The sequence below is a fragment of the Calliphora vicina genome, chromosome 3 (assembly GCF_958450345.1).
Source record: "Calliphora vicina chromosome 3, idCalVici1.1, whole genome shotgun sequence".
Classification (NCBI taxonomy): Eukaryota; Metazoa; Arthropoda; class Insecta; order Diptera; family Calliphoridae; genus Calliphora; species Calliphora vicina.
In genome coordinates, this window is record NC_088782.1 from 63678066 (window position 1) to 63703447 (window position 25382).

The 25382-nt window shown below is 28.9% G+C and overlaps 1 protein-coding gene across 2 annotated transcripts in view; it reads left to right on the top strand.

The window, feature by feature from the left end:
• pbl (epithelial cell transforming 2 pebble) overlaps positions 1-25382 on the top strand; it is a 66167-nt gene that overhangs the window by 29048 nt on the left and 11737 nt on the right. Inside the window, exons 2-6 of one of the 2 annotated variants that reach the window (XM_065504681.1) lie at positions 4724-4949; positions 18635-18770; positions 18841-18947; positions 19252-19501; positions 19670-21259. In XM_065504681.1, coding sequence (XP_065360753.1) covers positions 4724-4949; positions 18635-18770; positions 18841-18947; positions 19252-19501; positions 19670-21259 — 2309 coding nt within the window. The remainder of the gene's footprint in view (positions 1-4723; positions 4950-18634; positions 18771-18840; positions 18948-19251; positions 19502-19669; positions 21260-25382) is intronic. The other variant, XM_065504680.1, reaches the window with a different exon arrangement.

Genomic DNA, 25382 nt, shown 5'->3' on the forward strand with positions numbered 1-25382 from the left:
GGGTAATAGTAATTCAGACACAATTTTTCAACAAGATCGGTCCAGAACTCTCTGAGTTAGAGGGGGTCAAAATTTGACATTTTGGCCAAACATGTGATTTTTCTCATCCATGTAACTTATTACCTATTGTTCTTAGCAAAATGTGTTCCAAATAGTTTAGATACCTATTTCTTCAATCTTTCGAAAAAAAATATTTAAAAAAAATAAAATTTTTTTTTTCGGAAATCAAAAACTTTTTTAAATTTTTTTTCAAAAATATCTAAGCATCCCACTACGAGACCAAAAAGCTCTTAAAGGAATAGACCTAAGCTTAATTTTGAGCAAAAAAAAATTAAAAAAGGGCCCCTTTTGAAAAAAAGTGTTCGATTCTGCCGAAAAAAAATCAAAAATTATATATCTTGAGTTACAAAACATTTATTTTGATATATATCCCACTCGCATCCCACTAAGTGACCAAATAGATCTTAAACGACTAGCTAGACCCAAGCTTTCTTTTGAGCAAAAAAAAAAAAAATTTAATTTTGGAAAAAAAGTTCGATTTTGAAAAAAAGTGAAAAATTGCATGTTTTGAGTTACAAAACATTTATTTTGAAAGATATCCCACTCGCATCCCACTAAGCCACCAAATAGGTCTGAAAGGAAAATATCCCAACTTTCTTTTGAGCAAAAAAAAAAAAATTAAAAAGGGTCCATTTTGAAAAAAAAGTCAACAAAGTTTTTGATTTTGCAAAAAAAGTAAAAAATTGCATGTTTTGAGTTACAAAACATTTTTTTTGATAGATATCAAACTCGCATCCCCCTAAGCGACCAAATAGGTCTTCAAGGAAAATATCTAAGCTTTATTTTAAGAAAAAAAGGCCCATTTTGAAAAAAAGTTAAACAAGTTTTTGATTTCGGAAAAAAAATATTAAAATTTTTTTAAATATTTTTTTTTCGAAAGATTGAAGAAATAGCTATCTAAACTATTTGGAACACATTTTGCTAAGAACAATAGGTAATAAGTTACATGGATGAGAAAAATCACATGTTTGGCCAAAATGTCAAATTTTCTAACTCAGAGAGTTCTGGACCGATCTTGTTGAAAAATTGTGTCTGAATTACTATCCAATAGGTCTAACCTTGGTGTAAATTTCATCCCGATCATCGATTTTAAAAGTTGGTTCACTGACGTGAAATCCCCCATATATTAAAGACCATTGCAACTATGTATGTATATCAGAATATAGTAAGTTGGACCTACAATGGGTCAAAATCGGGAAAAATATGTTTTAACTCATATTTTTTTTCACCAACAAAATTTATTTGTTATACTTTTTTTCAGTTATAAATAAAAAAAATATTTTTTTTTAAAAAATTTGGAAAAAATTTTAAAAATAATTTAAAATTTTTAAATTTAGTAAAAATGGTAATTATCTTAAAATGTGCGTCAGATTTATTTGTAAGAAAAAAATGTTTATGTTTCAAATGGTAATCCCAAATTGTATGTATACAAATTGTTTATTTTATGGATTAATGGTCCTGTCATAAAAATCTTAGCATAAATTACAATTCTTTTTTTTAACTTTTACCACATCATAAATAACTTCAGTGAACAAATTGAGTTATTTGTGCCAAATGAGTGCATTTTGCCCGTTGCGTGCATGAATTCACCAGTTCGATGATCACAAGTATCTGACGATTTTATTACAACTTGATACCATAAACATAACGAAGACATTTTTTTTTTTAAATATATATCGCCCATATGCGACAAGAGAGTTTGGTTTTTTTTTTGTAACTGAAAACTACAAAATATTTTCCATATTTCTTATTAAGAGAGATTTATTGTTCTTGCATCAATTCAACGATATGAAGTCAAGACTTGACCATCGGTATTCTAAGACGTTTAAAACCTGCTTACAAAAGTTTTGTGAAAAAGGTTACGGTTTCGGATTAGGGCAAAAAACGGTCTTCGGACAAAATAGATTATGAAATTTTAAAGGAGAGCCAAGTTTGGGATATAATAAATAGAATACAAAAATCATTACCTAGCAATAGGTGTTGGCCACGTTTTTATACCCTTCACCTTCGTGAGAAGGGTATTTATAAGTTTGTAATTTCCACAATATAATTTGCCGACCCATAAAGTATATATATTCCGCGGAGTCGATTAAGCCATGTCCGTCTTTCTGTTGAAATCAATTTTCTGAAGACCCCAGATATCTTCGGGATCCAAATCTTCAATAATTCTGTCAGACATGCTTTCGATAAGTTTCCTATTTAAAATCAGCAACTTCGGTCCACAAATGGCTGAGATATGAGGAAAAAACCAGGACAACCTCTATTTTTGACCTATATCTGGATTACTAAGTCATTAATATAAACAATATGGATATCTAATGATAGATATTTCAATGACATTTGCAATGACTTATATATGACCATAGTAAGTTGTACCTACAATGGGTCAAAATCAGAAAAAATATTTTTTAAACCGAAAAAAATTTAAAAAACCAAAAAAAAATTTTTTATTTAAAAAAAAAATTTTAAATTTAAAAAATTTTAAAGTTAAAAAAAATGTTTAAATAACAATTCGACAAATTTTTGTAACTTAATGTATATTTTGGTGAAGGGTATATAAGATTCGGCACAGCCGAAGTTTATTTCAGATAAGAAAAATAATTTGCCGAAAATTTTTGATTTGTTATTCAATGTTTCTTTTTATTTCCCTCCTTATATAAAATTATATAAAATTTGTGCGGCTCTCAATTTAAAATAATGGTTTTACTAAAACTTGTGAGGTTTTTGAACTTTTGTTAGTATATGAAAAGGTCAGCGAGACGATCATCACAGAAAGAAAACAGTAATCATATGTATTAAGGAGTGAGATCGAAAAATTCTTAACACACGTTTTTCATTACATTTTTTAACCCAAGTATTATTTGAATTTTTTTTTGATCAAGTTACCTTTGAAAAACATGTCAGTTATTATGTGTAATGTCAATTATATTAATTTTTTTGTTAATCTGATTAAAATGAGTGACCAGAAAAAAGTGCGTACTGAAATTATTAAATATTTTCAACAAAACCCAACTTGGTCTTACAAAAAGTTGGCCAAGCATACAAAGGTCTGCCGTCAAACTGTTTCCAATGTTATTAAACAGTACCGGGAGAACTTGTCAGTTGATAGAAAACCTGGTTCAGGTAGAAGGAATGGTCCACATGATGTTTCTAAAGCCAAAAAAATAGAACGCATTTTCAAAAGAGCTCCCAACACATCCGGTAGGAAAGCAGCCCGGTTAGCTCAGTGCTCGGACTATTTGGTACGAAAAGTTAAAGCTAATGCAGGTTTAAAAACATACAAGGCTCAAAAAGTTCCTGACAGGAACGCTACTAAAAATTTAGAGGCCAAAAACAGAGCACGGAAATTGAAGTCAAGTTTTATAAAAAAATATTCTTGCTGCATAATGGATGACGAAACGTATGTTCTGGCAGATTTTTCGCAACTTCCAGGTCAAAAATTTTATGTTGCTGATGCTCGAGGGAATGTTGAAGAAAAGTTTAGGACCCAAAAGCAGACAAAATTTCCCAGAAAGTTCTTGGTATGGCAAGCAATATGCAGTTGCGGCAAAAGAAGCCACTCATTTGTTACAACGGGCTCTATAAATACCGAAATTTACATCAAGGAATGTTTACAAAAAAGGCTGCTTCCATTCATAAGACTTCATAATGTGTCCACTTATTTTTGGCCTGACTTGGCATCCTGTCACTATGGCAAACAAGCCCTTGAGTGGTACAAGAACAATAATGTGGTATTTGTACCAAGAGAGGCAAATCCTCCAAACTGCCCGGAGCTAAGGCCAGTGGAGAGATATTGGGCTCTTGTTAAAAGAGAATTGAAGAGTACAAAAAAGGTGTCCAAAAGTGTGGTAGATTTTAAACGGAGATGGACTACATGTTCGAGCAAAGTGACAGAAAGCACTATAAAAACGTTAATGGAAGGGTTTCCGAAAAAGGTTCAAAATTTCATCACTAGTGATTAAAACTATAAAAATAATTTTTTTTGTAAATTGTAATAATAATTTCAATCAAATAAAAAAAAAATTAAAGCTGTAAGTTTAGTGGTTTCTTTTTTATAAACATATATGTATGTTAAGAATTTTTCGATCTCACTCCTTATATAAAAGGATCTTTTTAACAAAAAAAAAAAACAATTGTAAACAGTTTGAACTTCATCATATCACACACAATTATCAATTAGACCCGCCTCCTACACTCAGTTATTAGCAGTGCGGCTCAATTGAAAATAATTTGACTAAAACTTGTAAGGTTTTTGAACTTTTGAAAAGGTCAGCAAAATGATCAGCACAGAAAGAAAGGATCTTTTCAACATAATCATTTATAAACAATGTAAAGTTTATCTACAAATACTTAAGAGGTTTTTGAACTTTTGTTAATTGACAGCAGGAAAAGGTACTTATGGAAATTAAAAGGACATGTTTAAGTAAATTAAAAAATATAAAAATAAGAGGTTTTAAATCACAAACATAAGTGGAAATGAAATGTATAGTTTAGTAAACAATTCTAAATATGTATAGAGATAAATATATTAGCAGACTTATTTATCAATTCAAAAAAGGTATTTGAACTCAAATCTAATACAAAATTTTAAGTTCAACTACCTTAAATCAAATAATTTAGTTTATATATTTATAATATTGATTTTCTTCTTTTTTTCTTACAGAAATGTCAATTTCACCTTCTCCTTCGCCGGAAAATTTACGCATTTGCCTGGTTGGCGATGTGATAAATGATGCGGCGACTGTTGAAGCTGCCCAAACATTTGGTGTTCCCATCATAACATCGGAAACTGGTCTGGAACTTATTAACGATTATGATTGGCGAACGTATTTTATATTAAATGATTTCGAGAGTCCTGTGTATGATGCCATACATAAAAGTAAACAATGGTAAGTTTGAATTTTCTCAATAAAATAACAATTGAAAATAAAATTTTAATAAAATTATTGTTTTTAATGAAAAATATCAGAATTTATTAAAAGAGCAATATAGTTTAGTATAAATATGTTAATTAATTATTTATTTGTACAAATAGTTTTATAGCTATACATAAAAATGTAAATGTAATTGGTCCCCCTTACAAAAAAAAACAACATGACTAATTTGCAAATAATATAAATTATTTATTTATTTTCTATTGTATTTAGTAAAATTAGCATATTAACAAGTGAAAATTAAATAATAGAATTAACAACTTGTATCTATTTAAATTAACAAATATGGTTTGGTGTATGTGTTATTACGAGTACAATAATTACAAATGCGATTCTTTGTTGTGTTTATTTATTTATTTTTGTTGCTTCTGTTTTGAATTTATTTCAATACATGAGGGCCTTTTGTCAAGTGTTCTTGCCAAAAAGTGTTTCATTTAATTTTTAACACTTTAAAACCATTATTAAACACGCACCCCTTTCTAGGAGGAGAAAGAAACCAAACAAAAAAAAATACGACAAATGTATTTAAATGCTCAATTTAATTTTAAATATTTGTTAATTTCCCATAAAAAATTCATAGAAGAAATATTTATGTTTAATTATAAAGAAACATAAATTTTAGTCTATACTATATAATAAAGAAGAAAAAAACTCAATAATAAATTGTGTTCAAAACTTAAATCATTTTATTTTATTTTATTTTATTCGATTTTTTGTTTGTTTTAATTTTTGCAAATTTAAAACTAAATTGCTATGCATATAATTTGCTTCTTGTTACCTAAAACATATAATTGTGTAGTTTATCTAAGCAGTTGTCTGCATTAACAGTTTGTTTGGAAAAATGTCCTAAGTAACAGTTTTTAAAAGAAACCAATATCACTATGCATCAAATGAAGACTTTTGGAAAAACAATCGACAGTATTGGTTCGATTCTACTACCCTATACTCAGTTTATCCATTTTGGTGACCAATTTTTTTTTGAATGGTCCCCAAAGATTTTGAAAATTAGTGGGCCCTCAAAAAATGGTGGCATCAGTTTTTGGCCAACAGCTAATTTAGACTTGGTGATACCGCTTAACTTTATATGGCAATAATATAGCAAAGAGTCCGCCAGACAAATTTTGTTAAAATGTTTTCCCCAAAAATAGCTATTTCGTGCACTTTATTTTCAGAATAATTTTTTCACTTTTTTTAGAATAATTTCCATGGACTCCTAATTTTTCACTAACAATATTTGGCAAAGTTGTAACTACGGTAAATCTGAATAACTCCTGTGAACATATCAATGCAATCTGAACACATCTATACACTCTAAATGGCTCACAATAGCTCACTATTTTTTTACGCTAAAACAAAGATTTGTTGTTAAAAAAGTATGTTCGAGTGTATAGATCAGTATTGCACTGCAATAACGAAGAATGGGCAACTAATTATCAGTATGATCCGGGCCCATCACGTTACCCAATATTGATCACGCAAGACCGGCTTGATGCAAGATATGAAACAAATTTTGAAAGTGGGAAAGGTTTGTGGAGCTTCTGAAGAGTAAATATAAGCATTTTATATAAGTTTTTGATATCGATGAAAACCTTATGACTTGAAGAGTGACATTTTAGTGAAATGAATTAATTTTGTGTTTTTACGGACGTCATTTACCTTAAAAACTAAAAATATTTTAAAATGGTGATTTTCCATCAAGAAAAATATAAACACCTCAGCCGAGTAAATAATACAGCTCAACATAGAAGTGTGGACTTGATCATACTATTTTAACAAAAAATCTTTGTTTTAGCGTTAAAAAATAGTAAAAACGAAATTAGAGTGACCAGACACGTTCAGAATGCATTGATATGTTCACAAGAGTTATTCAGCTTTACCGTTGCTACAACTTAGTTAAATATTATTAGTGAAAAACTAGGAGTCCATGGAAGTTATTCTTAAAAAAGTAAAACAAAAAATTTTCTTCGTATATTTTTTTTTCAAAAAAAGTGCACGAAAAAGCTATTTTTTTTTTATTTTATTCATCCTAGCCAATAGGCCATAATCGGTTCCAATTAAACTACTCACAAAAAAATTGGGAAAAAATTTTAACAAAATTTGTTTGGCGGACTCTTAGCTATATTATTGCCATATAAAGTTAAGCGGTATCACCAAGTCTGAATTAGCTGTTGGCCAAAAATTGATGACACCATTTTTTGAGGGCCCACTGATTTTTAAAATCTTTGGTGACCCATAAAAAAATTGGTCACAAAAATGCACAAACTGAATATAGGGTTTTACGTCCCTTTCACGACCTGTCACGATCGTGTGTTTTTTGCACTGTGTAGTAATAGTGTAAAATGTATCCTATTAAAAGTTTATTTTTAAATTAAACCCCTTCTGGGAAAAATACGTAATTTGTTTCGAAATCAACTTTTTAAAATCAGAATATATTGGGTATATAACTTAGTACAACAAAGAAACTTTGCTTCGAAAATGTAGTTTTGTAATTTAAAAAAAGTGCCGCTGAAGCTCATCTAAGCTTATGGTGAATGTGTTCTATCGGTTTCAACGTGCGAGAGATGGTTTGTGCGGCTCAGAAGTGTTGATTTTGACATGGAAGGAAAAAATTTCCCAGGTCAGCCAAAAAAGTTTGAAAACCAAGAATTTGAGGCATTACTCAATGTAGATTGTAGTAAAACTCAATATGAGCTTGCAAAATCATTGATAGCAAATTGGGTACCATACGAATTGAAGCCGAAAGACCTTTCAAGACGATTTTTCATGTCCGACGCTTTGCATCGAATCATCACTTGCGATGGCAAATGGATCCATTACGATAACCCGAAGCGTAAGAGATCGTATGTGAATCCCGACCAACCAGCAGAATCGACAAAAATGCCAAATATCCATGGCGCTAAGGTATTTGGTGGGAGAAAAAGGGTAATATCTATTATAAGCTGCGGAAATCTGACCGACCATCACAGGGAACCTCTACCGAATGCAACTGATTCGTTTGAAGTGAGCATTGGCCGAAAAACACTCAGAATATGCGGCCAGACATGAAACCGTTATATTACATCATGACAACGTTCTGTCACATGTTGCAATGCCTGTTAAAAAGTATTTAGAATGAAGTGGTTGGGAAGTTTTACCACACCCGCTTTATAGTCCACACCGTACCCCGTCCAACTATTATTTGTTTCGATCTATTAGATTTGAAAAAAGTTTCGCTGAAGCACATCGATTGCTCACCGATGCTTATGGTGAATGTGTTTCATTGGTTTCAACGTGCGAGAGATAGTTTGTGAGGTTCAGAAGTGATGGTTTTGACACAGGAGTCAAAGATCGCCCAGGCCAGCTAAAAAAGTTTGCAGACCCAGACATGGAGGCATTACACCATGAAGATTGTTGTAAAACTCAACAAGAGCTTGAAAACTCATTGGGAGCAGGATTCGTCCAAAAGCAGGAAAATTGGGTACCATACGATTTGAAGCCGAGAGACCTTTTTCATGTCCCAAATGATGCTTGAACCCTATAAAAGAATATCAGTTTAGCAGCAAATCATTACTTGCGATGAAAAATGGATGCATTACGATACCAAAGCCAAATATCCATGGCGCTAAGGTAATTCTCTGTATTTGGAGGGTCCTATCTATTATGAACTGAGCTCTTTTTTTTGTCTCGGAATCCATATGTTGCCAGAAAGATGGGAAAATGTCATACCTAATAATGGCCAATACTTTGAATAAATTTATATTGTACAAAGGTTTCAAAATAAAAGCTAGAAATTTTAAAAAATCCCGCATTTTAAGTCATAAACCCAATATTTATATTAAAATCAAAAATTCCCTTACAAATAGCAATAAAAAAAATTTCATTCATCTCTGACACAGCCTTTTGTAAAATGCCTTGCTTCTTTATCGCTTCTTTGGAAGTTCTTTTTTTATTCAGTGCGAAATTATAACTACGTTTGTGACGAGCTGTGACTAAAGTTATGTTTAGTCGTCCAGATATGTCGAATCGAGTAAATGCTTCAGCACAATGGGTCAACATATCAATAATATGTAGGAATTTTCAGTAGTGGTTAAAGAATAATAACGTGGTTTTTATACCAGGGAAACAAATTCTACAACAATAATTTTTATATCAAACGAAAAAATATTGGGGTCTTGTTAAAAGAGAACTGAAGAAGGCTTCAAAAATATTGACTAATGAGCCCTTTGATCCTTTGAAACGAATCAATAATTCTATCATGAATGTAAAAATTTTTTTTTTATAAATAAAAATCGTTTCCCTCCTACTGTTTGTAATTAATTTTTGATTGTTAGTTAAGACCTTTTTAAATTAGCTTTGTATTGTATATTTCTAATATATTGAAAGTAAATTGTTTGTTTCTGTATTTAAATATACTTACATACAGATAACAAGTTCATCAATATGAGATAAAACACATGTGTCATTTGTTGTACAATTGTTTTCTATTTTATAATTTTATATCTTGATCATACTAGATAATGATCGAGGTGTTTGTGTGCTTAAGAGCTTTTGCCACACTTTAATAGCAGCAGGGAATGAATGACAAAATCCTCATGATTATCTTTATTCATTCAAAATATATTTAAAAATAACTACATACATACATAATTTGCTTTTATAACCAAGTGACATATTGAGAAATCGATGCTTAATTTTAGAAGATTTCAACGAAATTTTTTTATTTTTAAATCTATCTAATACAAAAAATTATATATTCCTTCAATGGCTTTATATGGTTGTTTACTTTTTAGTTTTTGGGATTTCTTTTTTCTGATACAAATTAAGTGAAAATCAAATATTTTTCTTGGAAACGTGTATGTGCAATGTTTTTCAAAATTTATTTCAATATTATCTAAATTTAAATATTTAATGTGCCATGTTGTCTATTTTTATATGACAAATGAATTTTTGTTGTTTTTTTCCAATTCTTTTGCATAAAAAAAGAGATTAATAATGTTGTTAAAAACGGCCAGATTTGTTTTCTTTATAAAATAATATAGAATTGTTTAAATATTTTTAAATTTCATTTTGTATACTTTTTTCCAAAATTGTTACCTCTTTTATTTTTTTGTATTTTTTTTCTTCTCTTGATATTTGTATCTATTTGTTATAATTCTCAACAGCTTGTTGTTGAAAAATTAGAACAATTAATCGCTCCATTAATAAGAAAAAAAAGTTATTAATCAAAATGTATTATACATAATTCCATACAGCAATCATTGTTATATTTTTACAGTGCTTATTTTTGGATTGTGTTAATTTTTAGCAAACTCAAATATGTGGCTATTATTGATCAAGTTTATTACCTTGAATTTTAATAGGGTTTACTGACGATCTAATTAAAATTATATGAAAAAGAGTATTATGTTAATTCATAATATTTGCAATACATATTTTCATTCCATTATGTTTATAAAATCACAATAGACATATTTTCGGCATTTATAAATTTGCATATTTATCTATTTGTATCACAATAAATACCCTATATGTACTATGATTTTTTAATAGGTGTTATAGGTTGATTATAGTTTATAATTTATACATTATATTTTGAAATATTATTTCATTGTTTGAACCAGTTTTTTTACAGTTTGGAATGAAGGAAGAACTTTCAGAATTACTATTAATTTCTTACTAGTTGATCGTCCCGGCTTCGCCCGGTAGCATTTACTAATGTTAGTTCTTCAAGTTTCTCCAACCCACTCACACCAGCCTGTTCTTATTTATTTGCAAATAAAATATCTAAATTTGTACTGCATACTTTAGGGAGCTTTTTTATTACAGTTGACTGAACTCACAAAAAGAGAATTTCCGAGTTTTACCCGGAATTTTTAAATTTTTTTTCTTTACAAACCATCTCCTGAAAATTTCGAATCGAATAAAAAAAATTAGCCAAATCGCTCCAGTCGTTCTCACGTGATGACATTACATACATGGATCATTTCATTTTTATATATATAGATTAGAAAATGTTTCATTTTAACAAGACATTACACTATTTTCTCGATATGTTTCCTAAGGTTTTCTTACAAAAAATATGTTAACCGACATTATAAGTTTAAGTTAACATCTATCCAGATATTATATCGTAAAATTTTTTGTATGGAAGGTGCCACGCCCACTAATCTGTCATTGATCATTTATATCTCAACTTTAAAAGCCTTCTAGATATTCGTTAATTAAAGTATTTACTTTGTATGAGAGGCCCACGTTATTCTGGATTCACCCGTTTTTATATCATTTAACTAACTGTCGCTCTAGCAGTTCTTTAGATATTCAATAATTAATATTTACATGTACCACAATCTGATCCCTCTCATTTTTATCTCAACTACGGATATGATTGTCACTTTAATAGATATTTAGGGTTTTTCGGGACTATGTTGTCGGACCTATTTCCGGGAAATTTCGGTAGTTTATTTATAAATTTTCTTCTTAAAATTACAGTATTACGGATTCTAGCAATAGAAAGAGAGCTGATAAAGAAGAAATACGATTGTAAAACTAAATCATTCGATTAGCAATAATAAAGAAGATTGTGAAAAGTCCGGTCAAATACTACTACTATATTATAGACAGTTAACAAACGATGGACCCTCATTGGTTAACCAAAAATACTGTATTATTTTTTTAAAACGCTATGCAAACGTCTATTAAAACAGATTATTCGAAAAACTTAAAATTTCCCTGGCATTCCTGGAAGTAAACAGATTTTTTTATTTTTTCCCGAGAATGTAAATTAGGACACTAGTACTTCTCCTTCCAGTTAATTGTAAAAACCATAACCTAAAAAGTGCAATTTTTATGTATTTTAAAATTGAAAGTTCACCTACAGCTTATTGTCGATTTGAATTAGGCACGTGCTGCTGTCACTACGCTTTTTGGTCAGAATGACAGACCAGACATTCATTGGAATGCTGGAATTCTGTAGCATTAGTCACTCCTAACATTTTATTGTCGTTGTTATCAATTTTATGTAACCAAAATCTTTGGAATTTTCTCTGCTGGGAAGAGTTTCAAACTTAACCCTTCCCATACGTCCTAGCATTTTACTTCTCTGTAGCCCCGATGTATCAGACCAAAGTCAAAAGGAATTTGTCAAAAATACTATTGTGAATGCTTCCTAGTAATTTTCTGCTCTGTATACCCAATGTAACCGACCAGAGTCAAAAGGAGGCACTGATAATTTGAATCCGATAATACAGGAGTAATTAAAGGTTTGTAGAGGACGATATAGTAGACCAGCTGACGTCGACACGAAAACGTTTTTCTTTTCGGTGATTTATCCTATATCTGAGAGAGGTCTCTCACACTCTCCTGAGTTGATGCAGGAAAACCAAATATTTGACACGATCTTCTCCATCGCGTTCATGAAGTCTTGGAATATCTAGACTTTTTAATGTCTTTCTGGCGATTTCCTTTCACTAGTCATCAGACTGGAAAAGAGAAAAGGAAGAGAGTGGCTTTGAAAGTATTTAAAAGCACTGCATTTTAAAATATTGTCCAATATTTTTATTGTGTTGAATTTTGAGTTCATTATTGTGAACACTGATACCATACAGCGAAACTAATAATAGTTAACTCAGCTAGATCTGCATTTCAAGTTTTTATGCTAAATGATATTCTGAAAATTGATCGGAAATATTTTTTTCTTTAAAATATTAATTTTCACATAATTCCAAATACTTGTCCAAATGATTATAGCTAATCCCATTGAGAATAGACATAGAGCGGAAACTCTTCTGTCAAAGACCTAACTCTGTTGTCATAAACCTAAGTGGTGAGAAAACGAAAACAACACTGGTATATGTAATTATTTTTATTAATTTTTTTGTTTGGTTATTTTCGCTTCAAATATCAATTTAAGACTTCAGAATATATGATTTTTAAATTTCAATTTAAATTTAACCTTTGACCGTTTGATTTTTAATACAAGTTAGTTGTTGATATCAAAATTATCTCATGGCTAAGAATTTTTAATTTCAACTTAAAAAAATATCTGAAGTGTAATCAAAATTCGACCTATTTCTCAACTAAATGTCACACGAAATTGTTTTCCTTGTCACACATTTCTGATGACAATAAATTTTATATTGTTCATTATACTGAAAAATATCTTCATCATCACATCACACAGAATTTATTTATTATTTATTAATTTAATTTTCTCGAAATTTGTATGATAATTTCAGGGAAAATTGGCCATAATGATTCGCGTTGTCTCTATGATAATTTTGTTGGGTGTGAATGAGTGAGTGTTGCTGGCTGCGACTGCTTGTTGCTGATGATGATGGTGGCCTTTGTTTTTTTTTTCATTTTTTTTTTCTCTTCTGCTGTCAAATCTTTAAATCAAATTTATACAATTCTTATAAAGTGAATTGTTTCTGTTTTTATTATTGTTCATGGTGTTGCTTGGTTGGTATTTGTGGTTTATTTCGAAAAATCAAATAAATAGAATTAGCAGCAAAATATAGGTGGAAGAAGAACAGAAAAAAAATCCTATTGGCGCCAATACGTTAAATATGAAAAGTAAAAGTGTTGAAAAATACACAAAAACACAAGTATAACAAAAGAAATATTTATTATATGCGAGATGTTTAAGTATGAATTGTAGCGTTGTGAATAATGTTAAAAGGGTGTTGGCGAAATGAGGTGTTATTTAATTCAAAACATTTATTATTTTGAAAATATCATATTGTCACCAATTCATGTCTATAATATGACAGCTGTCAAATCACTTTTCTCAATACGAAAAATCCAACACCGTACAGCATTATTTTCTTTAAGTCATAACAGAAAGCTGGTCGTTTTCATATTTCTAATAAGTTGTATCTCTTAACCATTCCGTCAATGAATTCATTATGAATTAATTCATAGGCTAATTCCTTTGTATTTCAAATGTATTGAGTTCGTTCCTTTGAGAATTAATTCTCTTGAATTCAAATCCATTACAAAATAGCTTAACAAGATTTGTTGAATGAATACATTTTTCTTAATTCTATTACAAAAATCAATTTTTTTCTGAATGAAAAAATCAATTTGTATAAAATTTTAATTAACAAAAATTTAATCATTTGAAGGTTGAATGAATCCTGTTCTGAATTAATTCTATTATGAATTAATTCAACGACGTATTAATTCTATTTAAATAAAAGCCTTGGGAATAAAGCTAAAGAATTAGATGTTGGGAATGCATTTATGCATTGAATGGCTGATTTTTTTAAATTCCGAATTAAGATTTTAGTGAATTAAGCTTAAGTTGAATTAATTAATTCGAAGCTCTGATTTCAATGAACTAAATTACCACCTTTTTCGACCACACCCTGTCTCCATTTCGGCAACATTTTTTGATTGTGTTAAGTTGTGTACGCCACTAATCTATTGTATTTTATCGTTTGTATTGTGTGAATTTAACAAAAATAAAATGTTCATACTTAAAAAATTGTGTGTTGTCCACACGCAATATTATTAATAAAATTTATGATTTAAAATTTTTGAAAATGTGAAATAATTTTGTATGAAATCTTAAATCTTTTACCACGGAGACACAACCAGACTGTCAGCCAGCCAGTCAGCCAGCTTGTTGTCAGTCCTCTTGATGACATTGTACACATGATTTTCGTTGTTGTATTTCTTGATTATTTAAACTAATTTTATTTTTATTACACTAAAAATATATTGTAAATATTTTTTTGTATTATTATTATTATTTTTATATTTTCTTAATGATTGTGTTATTAAAAACAATATACAGAGTAGTTGTGTGCCCCTTTGAATACGTGAGTATGTTTTCATGCTCCATAAATTTTGTGGACCCGTAAAAGACCCTCAACAAGTTTATTAACCACTCAACCTGAAACATTAGGTCAAATACTGTTTGTTGCTGTTGCTACGTTGCCGCCGTCTGTTACTTCCACTATAGCCTAGTTGCCTGCCTGCCTCTCTGTTGTTGATTTTTGTTTTCTGCTGTTTTCTTAAAACAAAAGTATTTTTTCAAGTTGATCCAACTTTAAAGGTCAAATTCATGTCATAATTTTTTTGTTTATTAAATAAAAATTATAATAAAACAAATTATTTGTCACACTTAAGTGTTAAGTGAACTTTTTTGTGGAAAAAAAATGTAGATTAATTTAAACAATCAAAATATTGTCATTAAAAAACCAAAATTGTATACATTTTCATTTGTTTTTAATTGCAAATGAATCTAAAATAAGTAGATTTAGTTCTTTAACAGATTAATTTATGAACAGAAATGGGTTTTTATCGTCCAAACTTATTTTCTAGTTATTATTATCTTATAATAAAGAGTGAGTCAGAAAAACTTAACACACTATTCCAGCCAAAAGTTATACTTGGTCTAACAAATTATTATATTTTTTTTTAATCACGTTAGCTTTTAAAAATGTGTCAGATATTATCTTTTCTAAATCATTAATTTACAACTGATATTTTGGTCAAAATGGACAAATGGAAAAAAAAGTACGTGAAAAAATGATAAAAATTTTTCAAAAAATCCAATATGGACCATTAAGCAGTTCAATGAAGACTTGAACATTGAATGAAAAGCTGGATCAGGAAGAATAAAAGGTCTAACAGATATTGGTAAGGCAAAAGAAGTAAAAAAAGAACGAGCTAAAAAAATTAGCCACAATTTTATAAAAAAAAAAATCCACCTGTTGTGTGATTGATGATGAAACCTTTGTCCTGGTTGACATTTCACAAATTCCGGGTCAAGATTTTTATGTGGCTGATGGACGAGGTAATGTTCCGGACAAAAAAACAAACCAAATTCCTCAAGAAGTTTCTTGTGTGGCAAGCCATTTGCAGTTGTTGCAAAAGAAGCCAATAATTTCTGACATCAGGCACGATAAACACAGGATTATCTTCAAAAACGGCCTTTACCTTTCTTAAAGCAGCACATGGTTTTTTTGGCTCAATCTTTATGTGTGAATTTAATTTAAGAGAAAATCCAAAACTCTTTGGATAAATAAGAAAAAAAGATCCTACATCAGTGTCTGATGATTAGGGTGACTAGGCAGATGACAAGCCATCAGGAACTGTATGGTCAACTGCAAGGTCAACTATATATTATGTTTGTAAACCTCGCCAGTTGATGTCGCTGAGGAATGAGTTCCACGTAGAGGCAGCGTAATTGAGAAGAGAGCGACCAATTTCTTTATATGTTGCTACTACCGTCTCTTTATTCATCCCCTAAGTGCCAGCGATAGCTTTTAGGACTTTATTTTGGTTTCTCACTTTCTGGTTGATGTAAGTGGCGTGCGAGGATAATTTTAGGAGGCTTGGATATGCCGGCATGGTTTAGTGGTTAAAGTGCTTGCCTACAAAACCAAGCACACCAGGTTCGATCCCTGGCAGATGAAGAACAATTTTCATCATTGTTTTTGAGTTTTTAGAAATTAAACCAACCCCCCTCCCCTAAAAAATTCATCCAAGAAACCGCCTGACCTCCTCTCTCCCTGGAAAAGTGGATAACATCATGGTAAAGGTCAGGCAGCCCGCCATCCCCTGGGAAAAAGGTTAGAAATCAAAGAATTAGCGAGGTTCCCCATCACTACTCCAAATACACAGAGGGCGTTGTTTATAGGAAACGACAGATAGAAGCCCCATTATCCTAGACCAGCTACAGCAGACCAATCATCTACTTAGTTGGAACAACAACCGATTAACGAAACTGATACAAGTCAAAAATAACAATAGTCTGGATCTTATGGTAACATCGTACATGTATCCTTGGACCCGCTACAACCGTTTAACGAAAACAGATACAAAAATAATAAAAAGACTGGATATAATGGCAACATCTTGCATGGAGACGCACGATAATGCAATAAGTAGGCCAGTGTAATCTGGAAAATACGCGAACAACAAATCGTATAAGATGGAGATGCTTTGTGGAAGCCAAATTCCCCCAAGTGGGGTAATGGAGAAAAAAATTGAAGACTACCACTAATTTATTAAAATTTTGCAGCGTAGATGTTCGATACCGTCCTAACTTTAATATTCTTGTCTGACCGTTTGCATACTGGTCTCTTCACATTCGTCATCTTGACACATCCAGTTGCGATGTTATCTTCGCCATTGGGTTTCGCTGAGAAATGTGGTCCATATTGTGGCAGCTTAGTTGTCGTCTCTTTGTTCATGTCTCGTCAGACCGTAAACCTGACGAGTATAATTATAAGATGCTTTTGGACAGTTAGGATATGTCTGCCTTCGACAGAGATTCTTAATATGACGGTATTCCTTGATCCAAGTGATGAAAAGGGATACGGTGGATTTCGAATTGACAACAACTGCGCATTTACATGGATGTTGCAGAATGATATACGTTGCTGGAATGACATTTTTATACCTTATTGTCTAGTTAGGTACAGAACAAAATGAGGTACTCGCGGTTTTTTGTTTATATCATTTTGCAGATTAAATCATATTTTCTGTTACTACGTTTATACGCACGACTTATTCGCAAATAAATATATTGAAAGTAAAAAAATTAGCCGTATAAACTGTGAATTAATTTTTTATTTGCAAATAGCTAACTCACGAAAACAATTCCTGATTAACTACACTATTTGCAAATAAGATTTTAAACATAGCCGTATTTTTTAATGTTTTTAGTTTTTCTTTAATTTTTTAAATATTTCATTGCGTTTTTGCATTAATTGGATTGCAAGACAATCAGGAATTTGTAATTCCTTAATTTTTGCATTTAAAAAAATAAGAATTTTCCGTAACCAAAGTGACATATAAACAGAGAGTTAGTTAATTGCAAATTATTTTTATTTGCGAATAGGCTACGCATAAACGTAGTATGTAATTGAAACTTTATGGGGTTGCATATGAATATTGTAGAAATTACAAACGGAATAAAAGCTAGTTAAAAGAAAAGTTAGTTATTTCCAATGTTTTATAAAGTTACTCTTTCATCTGCTATTAATTTTTCGCTTAAAGTTTCTCTCACATGATTTTAAATATTTTACTAAAAAAATTTTTCTTAATTTGCATTTTCCATTCAAAGTTTTATACGATATGAATGAGTTTTTTATTACCCCACTATCCTTCAATTCTCATAAATTAGCTTATCAGCTTTGAAATCACATGCCAACCATTAATCGCTCTAAAGAAACAATTTAAAATTGCTTATAAAAATAAACAAATTTTCTTTTATTTTCATTTCATATTTAATAAACTTGTACGCTAAATAGTTTAACACCTGTACGATTTCTTAAAAATTATTATTGCTTTTGGGATATTCCTCTTAATTATTCAATTAAATATGTTTACACTTGGGGTTATAATTCTTAAACTACTGCCAAACGAGATATGGTCTTTTGATGTTTACAAACATTTGGTGGCCCATAAAAAAAATACTGGGAATTTTTTAATTCCTGACCGACATCATTATGGAAAAGTGTAGGTTGATTGATGAAATGCATTTGTTTTCGACTTATTAAAGATTCTGCGAAACAATTGCAAATATATATTTTTCTTAAGCAAATTATTGTAAATATTTAAAATATTGGTTTTATTTTGTAATATTTAAGTGGTTTAATGTAATATTTATGTTTAAATTATATTTGTATATTTCTTTTTCTTTGTAGTATATTGGGTCCACCAGCTTTAAAACAATCGGCCGTCATGAAGGATGGTCTTATGCACAATGCCAGACCAATTTATAATTATTCCATGCGTGGTGTAGTTACTTGTTTCACCGGTATACGGAAAAAAGATGAACTGGTGGGTATTTTATTTAATAATCTACTTGTTTTTCATTATAATTAATGCTTTATTTTGTATTTTATTTCAGACAAAATTAGTAAATTTAATACATTCTATGGGTGGCTGTATACGCAAAGATATGAATTCCAAAATTACACATTTAATAAGTACCCACAGTGGTGGTGATAAATATCAGTAAGTATTTGAAATTGAATCTTAATATTTTTTTATAATTCTCAGAAATTCCTTAATTTTAATAACATATTGTATAAAACGTATGATTTATAAATTCTAAAACAAATTTGAATTCTTTTTGTGAAAGATTGCTGTCAAAATTGCCAAATTTACAAAAGAATCAATATATTTAAATGGCCTTTCATTTAATTAGTTGAATTTGTTTGTTTTAATTTAAGTTTAAAACGTTTTGTTAAATTTGTTTTTAAAAAATATGTTTGTATACCAATAATTAAATACAATTTCTGCTTTCTTTTCCAAACAGGTATGCCAAAACATTTCGCTTAACGGTGGTACGACCCGCCTGGGTTTATGCTGCCTGGGAACGTAAAAATGATTTAGAATTTAAGGCCACAACGGAAGATTTTTCCAAAGATCATCGCTTAAAAGCCTTTGAGGGTCAGAAAATCTGTTTCTTTGGCTTTCCCGTAGATGAACATCAACACATGATTGATGTTTTGCAAAGTAATGGCGGTGTGCCAGCCGTATTAGATGATCCCGAGTGTTCACATGTTGTGAGTTTTTAAAATCGATACAAAATCATTAATATTTGCACATATTTTTCTTGTTTTTTTCTTTTTGCACACTAACTAATTTTAATGAGAATTTTATGTTGTTTTTTTTTTTAATTTATATAAATGTTTATTTTAATATTGAAACAAAATAATTCTAAATTTTTGCAGGTCATGCCTAATACGGGTGGTTACTTTTCAGAAACTCTATCTAATAACACTAATACTAACAATATTAATAATAATTCGAAAATTCTTACAAATACTAATCAAACTCCTCAAAAAACAATTAACAATAATCCCTTAATATCTGATATTAATGCAATGGAAGTTGATGGAGATGAAATAGAGCAAAATAAAGAAATTGAAAAGCAAAATGAACAAACTAAAGACAATCAGAACGACGCTGAGGAGGATGATGACGATGATGATGAAGATCATTTTGATGAAAGACTGGTAGTTGACTATGAAAATAATTTGAATCAAGATGCTAATGAAGACGATTTGGTAAATGATTTAATTTTACCCTATAACGACGAGGCCTTAGAGAGTTTATGTTTATTAAAACCTCATGTTATTAATTCCCATGCCAGCACTCCCAAATCATCCAAGTCCTCGAGTAAACAATTTATACAACTACTTAAAGAAGTCCCTAAAACGGATGGTAAAATTTTAACAAATGAATCTACTAACGATTTTCAACAAAATGCCAATATATCACCCATATATTGTGGCCAAGTTTCCTCCTCTTCCAATGAGCTTAAACCAGAGAACATAGATTTAACTAAAGTTGACGATTGTTCTCCTTTGGAAATGGATACCGATGATTTAGATAACGAAATCGACTTGGAAGATGCTCAATCGGATTTAAAACGAAAACGAGAGAGTTTCGATAGTGTGTCCCTAATGTCGATGGAATCTTTTGCTTTGCCCACCAGCACCAAAAAACCCAAACTATTGCGCACTGGTTCCATAACACGTTCCATTAAACGTTCCATGAGTTTTGTGGCGGTGCGCACACCCATTGCCAAAATGTTAAGACCAAGACGGAGTTCAGTAGCTCTCGATTCAGCCCCTAATGATAATGACAATACTGAAGATAATAATGAAAATGCTGATGATTCCATATGTTCCATTGCCTCGGTGGAAACCACATTTAATGAGTCCATACGCAAACCTGTCAAAGAGAAATTCCGCAGTTTAAGAAATCGCATAACACGCAGCAGTAGCCGCAAGGAGAAGTATGTTCTAAATGTGCAACACAAATCACCAGAAAAAGATATTGTCGACTGTCAAAATGACAAAGACGATTTTAAGACACCTAAAGCACCCTCAAAATATGGTGCTAGTTGTTCCTCAGCACCACGTACTCTATTAAGATCCAGCTCTTCAGTTTCAAAATCTTCGTCTACTTCAACTTCCAAATTGTTTAATAAATCCCTTAATTTAACCCTACATGATATACCCAATATGCCAAGTATTTCCTCCACCTCCTCCTCGATTTCTAACACATGTTCTGCAAATCTAACAAATGTTAGCAAAACTGTTGTTGATGTAGCTATTAAATCTGTTTCTACTACTACTTCTACTACTAACACTGCTGCTTTACCCTCAAGTAACCAATCAATACAAATCACAAATCATCATCAATCAAATGTCATTCATAATATGCTAAATGTGGACATGATTTGTCCAGCTGACAGCAATAATCAACTTGTTGCTACAGCTATTAATGCCCCTTGTGGTGCTCAGACTCAAACGGTACTTAAAATCAAATTTCTTTATAATTTTTTTGTATGAAATATCAACAAAAAAAAAAATCGAACAAATTTAAGAAATAAAACATTTGTTTTTGCAAAATATACATACATATTTATTTGAATAAAACAATTTTCACTGTTATTTAAAGTTTTCAAAAATCATATTTTTTTAACAATATTCGATTTTTTAGCAGAATCATCTTAGTTTTACGTAAAATCTCTTACAATTTAAATATTTCTTTTTAAACTTTTCATAGGTTCAAAATTTGTATGAAAAGTACATCAAAAAATAAAAAAAGTTACTTTTAAGGTGCTATAGCAAAATTTGCAACTAAATAGAATAATCTAAAATATTTCAGATATAACCCTTTAACTCACTTTTAATATTCGAAAACTAAATTCCCAAAATCCCCTTTATTAAATACGGATCCACCGCTAAATTGGAATTAAATTTATCTGAATTGTTGGTATTTTAAGTGAAAATTAAATCTTCATTTCAAAATCATGTTAAATTCCATACTATTAAAAATTTGAACTTTGGCTCATTGATTAATGTTTGAATTTATTAAAATTTGCAGCATATATTAATAAATAATACTCATGAACATACTCTAATATTTTGAAAATATCATATTTAAACTGAGCAAAATTAAAACATATTTATCGAATTATTGAATCGGAATCCTCTGAATTTGAAAAAAAAATTAATAAAAACAACAAATTAAAATTTTAAAAATTTAAAATTAAAATTCAATTTTAAAAAATTTATTTAAAAAATTCAAAATTTTTAATTTAAAAAATAAAATTTTCAAATTAAAAAATACTAATACAAATTTAGAAAATGCAATATTTCAAAATTCAAAAGTTTTAATAAAATTTTATTTTAAAATTGTCAAAAATACAAAATATTTTGGTATTTTCATGTAAAATTCCATATTATCAATAATTTTATCTTTGACTCATCGACAGGGAAACCGGAAATATGCTCTAAAAAAAGCGTTTTAGGCGCTTTAAATATGCAGTAAAAACTTTAAAATATGCTCTTAAAATTTAAAAAATATGCTCTTAAAAAAACAAACTTTTACATAATTTTTAACCAAAAAAAATTTACTTAAATTTTCAAATAAAAATCGTTGTCTATTGGATCTGAAAACATTTTTAAACATAGAAAATGTTCTTTCGACATCAACTAATGTTACAGGAGCAAATTTAAAAGGCAATATTTCTTTAACACATTAGAACTAAAATTTGATATTTAGATGGAGCTATTATTAAAATAGTGCTTATTTTATATTAAAACAAGTAAGAGAGCTATATTCGGCTGTGCCGAATCTTATATACCCTTCACCTAATTATACTTCAAAATAAAAAATTTAATTATTTTTAGGTGAACATTTTTTTTTTTCAGTTTTTTAATTTTTTGGATAAAAAAATGTTTCGAACTGTTATTTTAAATTTTAAAAAAAAAAATTCTGTTTTCGATTTTGAATTTTAAACAAAGGAAGTAAAAACCTGTAACACAACAGCGAAAAATAAGTAAGACAAAATTTGTTTTTGATAAACTCAAAATATGCTATTAAACAGTAAAATATGCTCTAAAAACGCAAAATATGACATAAATATGCTCCTAAAACAAATATATGCAAAAATATGTATTTAAGGGTAAAATATGCAAAAATATGCACTAACAAATCAATGCCAAAATTCGTAAATAGTTCTGAAACGTGTAAATATCTTATCCATGTGTTCATTAGACTCACCTGAAAAAACATGCATTTGCATATTTTGGTTTCCCTGCTCATCGATAATTTTGATTTTGGTAAAATGTTCATGATATTGTTTGAAAAATTAGTATTATTGAAACATTTTGGTCTATTTATCAAATTATTGCTTCTGAATCCTATGAATTAAAACTTAGTCACCGATTAAATGAACAAATTTTAAATTAAAAAATAAATACCATTAAAATTTAAGTTAAAAAAAATTAAAATCTTTAAATTAAATCAAATTTTATAAAATTTCATTTCAAAATTCTCGATAAATGTGGTACTTTTAGGCAAAGTTCAGTAGTATCAATAATTTTATCATTGATAATGTTTGACAGAGCAAAATCAAAACTTATTTAGTCCATATATCAAATTATTCCCTCTGAATCCTCTGATGAAAAAAAAAATTAGATATAAAAAATTCAAAATCTTCAAATTTCTACAAAATTTGAAAATTTTAAATCTTCAAATTAATAAAAAATTAAAAATTTTCAAATGAAATGAAATAAACATTTTTAAATAAAAGGAATATTTTAATATTTCAGATAAAACAAAATAATTTAAAATATCAACATTTTAATATATAAAAAAACTCGAAATCTTTAAATTAAATATTAATAATTTCCAAAAAAAATCAAAATTTTAAAAACTTTCAAAAAACTAAAAATTACGAATTAAAAAAAATTAATTCTTCAATTTCAAAATCTTCAAATAACGAAATATTAAAAATTTTAATTTAAAAAGTCAAAGTTTTGAAATTTAAAAAATTAAAAACAAAATTAATGAAATATTTCAGATCAAAAAAAAAAAAATTCATCAATGTTTAAAAATTTTTTTAAAAAAATTAAATTTAATGAAATGTTTAACTTTTTCAAATTAAAAACTAAAAATGTTAAACATTTAAAAATATAGATTTTTTTAAAATTTAACAACAACAAATTATATTTTAAATTTTCTGTTATAAACACTCTGCAGAGCTAATGTAACTTGATACATTTTGCCAGAAGATATTTTAAACTGTAAATAGAATAATACTAGAGATAATTACGGCCCCTAGCTAAAACTTATCACAGAAAAATACATGTAGCAGTCTAATGTTAAACTTTAACATTTTTATTTATTTTTACATTATTGTTCAGATATTCTTTGGGTCTTTACGAAAACTAAGATGATATTTAAGTTTCGCTTTTAATTACTCAATCCAACGAATATTTGTTTTCTTAACAGTGAAACTTTTACGATATGGTACCGTTCCATCCATAATTAATTAACAATTGTGTTTTTATATCTTTTGTTTATTGTAATTTGCAGCGCATTTTTAACATTGTCATTTAAACAAATAAAAAAAAACTATCATTTCCATAAATTATACATACAATGGTTACTACTACAAAAGCAAATTAAATGCTTAGAATGTTATAAAGAAAAATATTTAACTTTTTTACTATATAAATGTTTGTGTTTTTTTTTGCAGTTTGTATACATATTTTAATTTCTCTAGTATTTGCACTTCTTTCCTTCTCTTTCTAATTAAGTTAATGTTTAACATTATGGTGATTTGGTGTTTTGTTTTATTTCGTTTTTACAATAAATTTTTATATGGAAACAACACAACAGCACAATAAATTATTTTGTTTCAAAACCTTGTTTAAATTAATTAAAACAAACAGTAGCAAATTCAGTTAAATCCCTAACTATAAAACATTTTTGTAACCTTAACTTTTTTTCCTTAATTTTTTTTTTCAATATTTTTATTAACTTTAAATTTTTTTAGTTTTGAAATGTTTTTTTGATGTTAAAAATGCCACGCAAATTACAATTTGCGTTAATGTGTTTTAATTGTTTTATTTATAAAAAAAGAAATCAAATAAATATGCTTATTTTTGTTTGCACAATTGTTATTAAATATTTTGCAAATTCTAAATGTTTTCTTGATTTTGTTCTATTTTTTTTGTCTTTATAAATTTATTGCTAAAATTGTTTATTTTTTTCAATAATTTTTATGTAAAAACAAGAGAAACTATTAGTTGTAAATATAATTTTATTAATGGCTGAATTTGTATATAGCAAAGAATATATAATTTAATGTGCTGTTGAATTATTTAGTTATATTTGTATATCCTCCACCATTTGCAGAAGAAATTTTACGGGATTTTGGCTTTATAAATCAAAGGAATTGAAAATTGATTTATATGTAAAATAAATTTAAGCTATATTGGTTCATTTCTTCTTGTCTGTCTGTTATAGAGTTGGGCATAATCGTTCTTTTTACTGATTGGTCATTTTTGTTCAGAACAAATAAATGAACAAGTTCGTTTTCTTTTTGTTCAGTTCACTCTATACTCTATGTTCAGTTGT